The sequence below is a fragment of the Eutrigla gurnardus genome (assembly GCF_963514095.1).
Source record: "Eutrigla gurnardus genome assembly, chromosome: 2".
NCBI classification, from domain to species: Eukaryota; Metazoa; Chordata; class Actinopteri; order Perciformes; family Triglidae; genus Eutrigla; species Eutrigla gurnardus.
In genome coordinates this window covers 775,305-785,602 of record NC_139916.1, presented here as the reverse complement: position 1 = coordinate 785,602, position 10,298 = coordinate 775,305, and the positions used below count along the sequence as shown (strand labels likewise).

Below are 10,298 nucleotides of genomic sequence, written 5' to 3'. Positions count from 1 at the left end.
CCCCCGAGACCCCCAACGCTGTTATTCCTGCACACAAACTCGTTGGTTTTGGGAAACGCTTTGCACCTGAAGTCAAAATCTGACTGTCGAGATCGGTTAAACAGTCCGATCTGAAGACGATCCAACATCTGGCTGACTGAGGAGGACGTACGGAGATGAAATTCTTCTCATTAAAGCGGTGGGAGCGAAGATGGAGAACTTACGTAAACCTAGAAGACAATGGGGGCATCCCTAAAAACTTACAGTCAGATCTGATTGGTCAAGTCTTGCCGAGTCTGCTGCTTTTTTTCTTCTTCTTTTTTTGCTCATTGATTGAAAAAGTAAAAATGGCTCTCCAGTGTTTAATGCTGCTGCTGCTGCAAGCAGGACCTTTATTTTGAAACACCGAAGCCGGATGTAGACTGGAACTAGCCTGACAATAAATATCTGCAGTTATTGACTATATAACGAGTCACGACATCCAGGAGCTCCAGGGGGTCGGGGGTCGCGGGAGCATCCGGATGGAAGCACCACGGGAGGATGCAACAGCCCCCTAAAAGTTGCTCTTTCCATGGCAATGGCAGCTGAGGCTCTTGGGTATTGTAGTATTTAGAGACAGAAAACAAACAGCAGTTTGCCCTGCTAGCATTGTTAGCTGCTAGCTGCTGGCTTCGTCGTCCCTGTGTTGAGATCAAGGCGTAGTCTGTTAAGTGGTGCAGCTGCTGGGCCAATCACACGGCACATTAAATTAAAGGACTGCGAGTAGAACTATATAAACAGTCAGTTGATTATATTTGATTCTACTTCACGTGTTTTGTGCCGTTCTAACGGGAACAAGAACCGCTAACCAAGCGTAGCGCAGTGCTGTGAGATGCAAACCTGTCAACCTGAAGACAAGACTCCTGTTTGCTTTTACTTTCAGCTCGTTTATCAGTCAGACACCTGAGAACTTTAGATAAGAGAAAAACTCTTCCCTCGCTAATCAGTCTGCACCTGACCAATCACCCTGTGTGTGTGTGTGTGTGTGTGTGTGTGCAGGCTCCTATCTTCAACGCCCTGCTGGAAACCAACGCTAATTATATTAATGGTAATCTGTGTGTGTGTGTGTGTGCGCGCGCGTGGTGCGTGGTGTGTGTGTGTGTGTAGTAGTAAACCTTTATTTTACCAGGCAAGAATTGCTAAGAATACATTCTTATTAAGGCAATGGCCTGGTAGGAGGTGAAAGACCTCCTAAGGGGAAGGGAGAATGGGAGTAACATTAAAAAATTAGACAATAAAACACATACAACAACAGTGACACAAAAGAAGAAAGAATAAAGACAATAAGCCAACATAATACAATGACATACCACAGAATGACAGTTAGTTTGACGTACAGTGACATACAACAAATTATGTAAGGACAGAGACACTAAAAGTAAAAACAGTGACACTAGACAACCATAGATGAGACAGTAACAAAACAGCAACAGTAACAGACGGTGTTAGTGAGGTTAGTGAGGTGACAGGATCAGAGAGAGCTTTGGCTGGGACAGCTGCAGGTATACTTTATGGATTTAGTTATGACGTGTTTGAAGGAGTTGACAGAAGTAAGAGTTTGTAACTGTGTGTGTGTGTGTGTGTGTGTGCGTTTACATGCAGATGTGTGTCTGTCAACTGAACTCATTCATTCCTGATCCGTATTGTTGCCGTAGCCAACGGTTGTAACGGTGCTAATAGATTAAACTAGCTAGCTAACAGCTACGAGCTAACAGCTACAAGCTAACAGCTACAAGCTAACAGCTACAAGCTAACAGCTACGAGCTTAAAGCTACGAGCTAACAGCTACAAGCTAACAGCGTGGTTGGTGCTACCATAGGGAGCGGTGCAGAGTGGCATCTGTCAGCTAGCTAGCGAAGGGAACGGGCACTAAAATTCACGACCACTGTGATAAAGAAAGCAGAGAGAAGCTCAGATAACAACACACACAGAGGGAGACTTAGTTACTCCACTTATCTTTACAGTCGGTCGCTGCCGTATAAATCCTCTGAATGTTGCTCATTTAACTCTGATGACATCGTATTTGGTGTGATGTAAACAAGTGAATGTGAAGTCGGGATATTCAGGAACTAGAACGTTACAATTAGACATAAAACAGATGTTTAAGCCAATTAAACAATAACACTTGAATCAAACCACTTTTCTGGTCGAATAAATAATCAAAATGAATTAATTCTGCGATTACCCTGAAAAGTGTGTCAACGTCTCCGTTCTTATTTGCATCAACGCTGAGAGTCTATCTGGTAACGTCCATCTGGTGTTTTAATCAGCCTCTCTTTAAACGTAGTGGGAGCGGATCGGAAGGACGCACATTATTTTGGACTTATGAAGACCAGAACGCAGTCGGAGGTTAAAGCTGAAGAGAGTGAGTTCAAACAGAAGCAGCTGAAGGATAAAGAGTGTGAACGCTGCTCGGGGTGACGCCGCAAACGGCTGCTGTGCAATTCATTTTATCAAATCACGGTTCAGAAGCCACTACAGATCAATGATCAAAGACTTATTCATGTGGAAATATTGGCCGACTGCTCGGTGTTAGCAGAATTAAAACAATTTCTGGGTGCCCTCCGTGGTGCCTGGCAGTGCCGTGTCCTTTAATAATCCTCGAAAAAGTCCAGCAGAGAAATGTCAGGACGATGTGACGAGTCATCGGATCATCTGAATGTCAGCCTGAACAACAACAGCATCATGTACGTCCACTTATTCATGTCAAGCTACTGTGTCTCAACACTTTCTCTTCTTTGTTCATATATATATCTTATCTCTATCTATCTCTATATATCATATATACCAGCAGCAGTGGTGGATATACCACTAAACATGTCAATGTCTCTATAACTGGTCATGTGACCAAAGGACGTCCACGTCTCTGCTTTCTGGGACTCTTCCAGTCTCTCTGTGTAACCGTAGCAACCTGCTGATGACACTCTGTGACGCTCTAAGCTCATTGGCCACTTCCCTCTGACAACATCCTGTTTGAAGCCTTGCATGGCGATGTTGATCACTTGTTAGGTGTCGTCTTGGTCTCATGATGTCAACATGTGAACAGCGTGATGAAGACGACTGTTTAAATACCAACTCTAATTGAACCACATTGATTGGTCGATTCAAGGATCAAACAGCTGTTGTGAGTGTTGCCGTTCAGCTCCGTGTTAGAGAACAGCAAGTTATGCAAAAAGTATTGAAACATTGAACAGTTGGACATGTGCATTCAAAAGTTTAGAGCAGGTCAAATTATTTCACCTGTAAAGGTTATAGAGCATTTTAGGTTCATCCTGAAATTTCACCTGAAAGCTGAATATCCCTAACTTTTTGTGAGTAGTGTATGCACACATATACGCAGAGTATGGGTTGCAACAAAACGCGGCTCTGGTAGAAATGTAAGATGTACCTGCTTCCCTGGACAGATGCATAAAGGCGTCCACGCCCTTCTCGCCATAGCTGCCCTCCGAGGCCACCGTGGACACGTAGTTCCAGCCCATGGCTTTGACGATGTCCACCATGGCCTGGGCCTGGAAGCTGTCCGGGGGGACGACCCGCGAGAAGAAGTCGTAGCGCCGGTCGTCGCTCAGTTCCGGGGCAGTGGAGGCGTAGCTGATCTGAGGGATCTGGAGGGACGACAGGAGGAAAGAGGACGAGAAGTTAGGATGGAGAGGGAAACGTGAATGATGATGATGATGATGACAGATTTGGAGGGTAAGTTTCAGGAAGTTAGCATCAAAGTCGTTCCCTTGACTCTGTACAGTAACATGATAAAAAACCCACCCTAGACCCTGCTGACATCTAAAGCTACAGACCTGTATCTCTTCTTTCATTCCTCTCTAAAACCCTGGAACATTCTGCCTACAACCAACTGTCATCCTATCTCTCACAGAACAACCTCCTAGACCCTAATCAATCAGGATTCAGGACTGCTCACTCCACTGAGAAGGCCCTCCTCACAGTGACCGAGTCCCTGCGAGACGGCAGAGCCTCATCCCACTCCTCCGTTCTCGTTCTCCTCGACCTCTCTGCTGCATTCGACACAGTCAACCACCAAATCCTCCTCTCCACCCTGGCTGAACTTGGCATAACTGACTCTGTTCTAACCTGGTTTACATCATACCTGACAAATCGCACCTTTCAGGTCACAAATAGAAATAAACAAACAAACAAACCCTTCAAGTTAACCGATTACGATTTAATTGACATGCCCGAAATAAACAAACACATGGAATGGCTCTATGTTCAAACCCTGTTCTCTGGACACTGGTGTCCCTCAAGGCTCAGTATCAGGACCGCTTCTGTTCTCACTATACACCAGATCACTAGGTTCTGTTATTACATTGCATGGATTCTCCTACCATTGCTACGCAGATGACACCCAGCTGTTCCTCTCTTTTCCCCCGTCCTCTGACACTCACATTGCAACTCGCATCTCGGACTGTCTGGCTGACATCTCTGTCTGGACAACTGCACATCACCTCAAGCTTAACCTGAATAAAACCGAACCTCAGTGATGGAACAAACTCCAGACCAATGTCAGGACAGCAGAGTCACTGCCATCTTCCGAAAAAGAGACAAGACTGTTCAGACTTCACCTCGACTCACCTCGACACCCCCCCATGCACTTCTATGTTCTTACCTATAGCACTCTGATCATAGCACTGTTGTTCTTAAGGTATGTTTGCTGAACAGCTCCTACTTTACTCAGATGAGGACCTAACACTTGTTTCTATTTTTTAGCTCTTACTTTATCGGCAATGATATGTTGTGGTTTCTTTCTTTGGACAAAATGTACTTATTGTTAGTCGCTTTGGACAAAAGCATCTGCTAAATACCCTAAGTAAAACACTAACATGAGGCTATAAACAAATGACACCACAGTCACGTCATGTCACCACCATTAAGCTAAATGATATTTGGCCATCTCAATCAGCAGCATTTTAAGATCATGTAAAAGGCTTCAGAGGGTTATGGATGCGTTTTATATCGTAGAACAAAACATTAAAATCTCTTCCGGTTGTGTTGAACACAAACCTTATTTCAGGCAACAGAAAACAAACTTAAAATAATCAACATCCTGTTGCAAACGTATCAACTTTCTCCAGTGTGAGTGAGCAACATCCTCTTGTGAGTTGCAGTCTGCCGACGCCATGTGAGGCAGCATGTATGCGGTAGACTAGAACGTGATGCTGCTCACTAAATCTTCCCTGGACGAGAAAAGATTCAACAAAAGAAATACCAGAGGAAAGCGAACATTTTTATCAGGCACCAGAGAGGTGAGAAATGTATTTATTTGTACTTTTATGCTATTTGAGCAGCACTGTGACTTTGACTGACAAGTCCAGATAAGAAGCTGGAATAAGAAAAAGGTATGGAGACTAATTAATTAATCCCAGCAGAGTAAAGGCTTTATCAAGCTAAACGGAAATATTTCAAAATGACATCTGAAACATGAAGAAATGAAAAAGAAAGTAAATTCAAGGGAGAAACTTCTTACTTTTTTTTTTTAAAGCTGGCTGATAAACAGGTGTGTCTTTAAAATATTGAGCAGCAGCTTAAATGATTTAACTGGAAATTGAGTTTTGGCTCAGGTAAAAACTAACTTTCCTCACAGCCGTTGCTAATGTATGAAAGAAGCTGATAATTCATGGAGCAGATGAGCGCGGATTTGCCTCCCGTTTGCTTGAAGATGAGCTCGACACAGCAGAGACTAAATGTGTTCACGGGAATTGCACAAAACGTGTGAGAGGTCAGGGATTATTTGATCTCTGTCCATCAAGGTCTTCACTAATGGCCTGTCAAAATTAAATTCCATCCCTCAGGAAATTCTCTGGGAAACTCTTAAAAGTTGCAAATCTGCTCACTCGATAGTTCTTCCAATTAGCCTTTGATCTGTTGGGAGTGGAGACGCTCTCACACTCACATCATGGAGGTTAAAAGTTGCTGGAATGTTAAACACAGTTCCTCTCCATCGTCAATGTATTACACATTCCTGTTTGTTTTTTCTATTAAAAAAGGAAAATGTATAACTCAAAGATCTGGTGGGAAGTTGGATTTTGGAAAGATGTGCAGCACAAATTCACACGAGAAGCTGATTTTTTCTTTCTTTGGTCCGGTTTTATTCCGTTTCTATGCATTTTTCTGTGCCAACCTCGTTGACTTTAACTGGTCATCAGTGTGATCCTAGCAGGTACAAACAGAGAGGCGAACTCACGTGGACCTGATTTGGGATAAACATAAACATCGATCAAGTCTGAAGAAACCAATCAGCTAGTAAACTCCAAGCATGTATCGATATAAAAACCTGGATGACCTGCAAACCAGCCAATCAAAATGCTCCCAATCTCATACCGTCCACCATGAAGTGTCCATAGAACTTGACAACTTTGTATTTCTTGTTGCGATGTCCGTTACTGCAGAAACTGACAGGAAGTGAACTTAGAGCAATAATGTTGTCCAAGATGAGATAATAAATAACGTGAGAAGTAGGGTAATTTCTTCTTTTTGCAAACAGAGGAGTCGCCCCCTGCTGACCAGTAGGGTGAATGCAAGTTTAACGCACTCCAGCCTTGGTTTCACTATTCAGAACTGGAGGTTCTGGCCTACGTCCTAGAAGCCTACAGATGAAATGTGTTTGGGCTTTTATTGCTTCTGTCCCAAACGGTCACCTGACCTTCCATCTGCAGTAATAGATGCTGCATCAGGCCACACGGTCACAGAAACAGAAGCACTCAAAACATGAAAAGCACACAAACAAGTTGAGTGGATGTACTGTTGCAAAAGGCATGCAGAGCACAGAGAAAAGCATGCAAGCACATGAATATGCAGATGTGACACACACAGTGTGGGGCAGGGTTCTGCTGGATGTGGGGTGGAGGTGTACAGCATGAAAACACAGGAAAACCCCAGGGAATCAGAAACACCTCCAACCTGCAGCACTACTCTGCACTACTCTCCTCCCTCACAGAAATACACAGAGACATCCAGGACTGAAACGTGCTCTTTCATCCCGTTACTGGAAGGACTCTGGATAATTTGTCAACAAAATTAAACAAGAATTTTGAACCTGTCTTTATCCAAAGTTAAGATTTCTGCTCTGGAACTGCATGACAATGTGCACAAAACGACTTGATTAGATAATGCACCATTTGCATATATAAAAATAAATTTTCTGAAAACTCATATTTTCTTAACATATTAGTTAATGTCGCGCCCCTTAATCAGACTGCCGAAGTTTGCCCCAAAAATTGCACAAACGTGAAACAGATATTGATTCCGGCTGGCATGAATCTCAATAAACGTCCTAAATCCACAAAGAGATCATTGAAAAGACTCTGCCGGGCTGGGCTGTGTATTATTGTGCTGGTGATGTACAGCCTGATTACAGCGACGGCCACTGTTGTGTCTCCGACGCTGACGGAGAGGAAAACACGGGAAGACAGACAGTAGAAAAAGAGACAAATTGATGGACTGAATCCTTAACAAGGAGGAAGAACCCACATTTTCTCCATCAGCCTCCCACTCTGTGACTTCAGGGACACATGCCACCTGCGTATGGTGGAAATCTCTAAATAAGCTCATGTTGCAGGCCAGCATTCAGACAAACGACCAGGCTGACAGGATGAGGAAGAAAACACAAGCCGGGAAAGGTGCGTGCACGTAGTCAGTGATACCTCCAACGGGATCTCAAACCCCAGATGAAGCGATGCTCCATGGTCCGAAAGGAATTCTACTGGTCTCTGCTGGTTTCACCCGGTTGACATTCATTGATACAAAGTGACCTCAGACCAACACTCACTACTGTTTCTGGGTATTATTTGGAAGTGTCTGTTTATTAAGTTTACTCAGGGCTGTAACGAAGAGTTGTTTTATTAATGATTATGTAAATATTGTTTTACCAATGAATTCCATCCATCCATCACCTTTAGTTCATCCTGGGCCAGGAAGTGGGGCAGCAGGCTAAACTGTGTATTCCAGCCGTCTTTCTAGCCAGCCACATTTCTCAGCTTGTCCTGGGGGACCCCGAGGGGATGCCCGGCCAGACTAGATATATAGTCCCTGTTCTGGGTCTACCCTAGACTCTCTTATCAGTTTTCTCCTCTACTCCACATCCCTCTGGATCTCTGAGCCCAACGACCCCATGAAGGAAACTCATTTCGGTCGGTCATAACTGCGAACTCATCCTTTCGGTCAACCCCAAAGAAACTCTGATCATAGCTGAGGGTTGGAAGGTGGACAGACTTGTAAATGGATAGCTTTGCCTTCTGGCTTCATCACAACAGTCTGTTACGATGCCTGCACCAAAGCCACCCCAAGTGGTCTGTCCATCCACTGCTACACTCCTGAACAAGACCCCAGGATACACTTCGGCCAGGGACTCACGACCAACATGGCGGGCACAACCCACTGTTTCCGGCGGAGGACCTTCATCCCAGCCGCTTCATCCTCGGCTCCAAACCGTCCCAGAGCTGCTGAAAGTCTCGATCTGATGGATCCAACAGAATCACATCGTCTGCAAAGAGCAGTGAATAGATTCATTCAGTCACTGTTCCGTCTAAAATAAAAATAAAACGTTGACGTTGAGTATTAATATTTCTACTGACATGAAACATTATCAAGCTCCAGCGTCTTTCTCTGAGGACAGTCCTCTCACTCTCCTTTCCCTCCCTCTAATCTCATAGATGGAAACACCGTCGAAGGCTGAAACCTCCATTGTCTCCTGCAGGAGTGAAGGTTTGGAAAATCCCCAGTGAGCTTGCACAGCACACTGATGTCCCAGCTGGGGGTCCCATCAGGGACGTGCTGGTCACTGTGGAAGCCCACATGGTGAGACCACAGAGGGGGGGATCCCCTCCACGTCTTAGGAAGCACAACCGTCAGCCAAAACTCACTTTTCTCAACTAAAGCCTCGAGGTCATCAGGGATGATCAGTGAGGGAACGAGAGGAGCTCTCCAAGTGTTCCGCCTTAAAACAAATTATTTGTGATGCTTTGTGTCATGCACATGTATGTTTAAACCCCTCACAACAGCTGCAGTAACAATGTCAGTCAAGAACACAACTTCTTACATAACCATCACATTCCAAACAGAGAATTGTGTCATAGTTACAAAAATAAAATTTGCCGTTTCGTGTCGGTGGACGTTGCAGAGTGACGTGGATGTGTTTAAACTGTGTTTCCACCATGAAAAAGAATCAAAGATAACTCTCTATCGTTTTCATGCTTTGTGTGTTGAAGAAACCAGCAGACTGAGTGGAGATCCCCCACCTTCCCAAGACTGGATCAGATATCACACTCAGTCACTTTGAGGAACATCACGTTTTCTACGTAGCAGTGGTCACGACCGAGCCTCCACTACCGCCAACCTTCATATGACCTCACCGTCTTAAATACACGAGGACAGAAACTGTGTTTGTTCAGACGAGAAAGGAGGAGAAACATGCAGAAAAGCAAAGTTCGCCAGAACCTCAACTCAGCACGAAAACGCTTTGATGAATTGCACTTCACCAAAAATCAGAGGGGCATGACAACGGCTTTTAATTAGTCTGGACAATTAGCTACAAAGGCTTCACGTGCACATCCTTAACCTGCACGTGCACATCCTAAACATCCACGTGCACATCCTAAACCTGCACGTGCACATCCTAAACCTCCACGTGCACATCCTTAACCTGCACGTGCACATCCTAAACATCCACGTGCACATCCTAAACCTCCACGTGCACATCCTAAACCTCCACGTGCACATCCTTAACATCCACGTGCACATCCTAAACCTCCACGTGCACATCCTAAACCTGCACGTGCACATCCTAAACATCCACGTGCACATCCTAAACCTCCACGTGCACATCCTAAACCTCCACGTGCACATCCTAAACCTGCACGTGCACATCCTAAACCTCCACGTGCACATCGTAAACCTCCACGTGCACATCCTAAACCTCCACGTGCACATCCTAAACCTCCACGTGCACATCCTTAACCTGCACGTGCACATCCTAAACATCCACGTGCACATCCTAAACATCCACGTGCACATCCTTAACCTGCACGTGCACATCCTAAACATCCACGTGCACATCCTAAACCTCCACGTGCACATCCTAAACCTCCACGTGCACATCCTTAACATCCACGTGCACATCCTAAACCTCCACGTGCACATCCTAAACCTGCACGTGCACATCCTAAACATCCACGTGCACATCCTAAACCTCCACGTGCACATCCTAAACCTCCACGTGCACATCCTAAACCTGCACGTGCACATCCTAAACCTCCACGTGCACATCGTAA

General features: G+C 44.9%; 1 protein-coding gene across 2 annotated transcripts in view; it reads right to left on the bottom strand.

Annotated features, from left to right (window-relative positions):
* The window catches only part of grm7 (glutamate metabotropic receptor 7), a 139,564-nt gene that overhangs the window by 84,461 nt on the left and 44,805 nt on the right, over positions 1–10,298 (bottom strand). For both annotated transcript variants that reach the window (XM_084034325.1, XM_084034326.1), the window contains exon 2: positions 3,407–3,623. In XM_084034325.1, the coding sequence (XP_083890451.1) occupies positions 3,407–3,623 (217 nt within the window). The remainder of the gene's footprint in view (positions 1–3,406; positions 3,624–10,298) is intronic.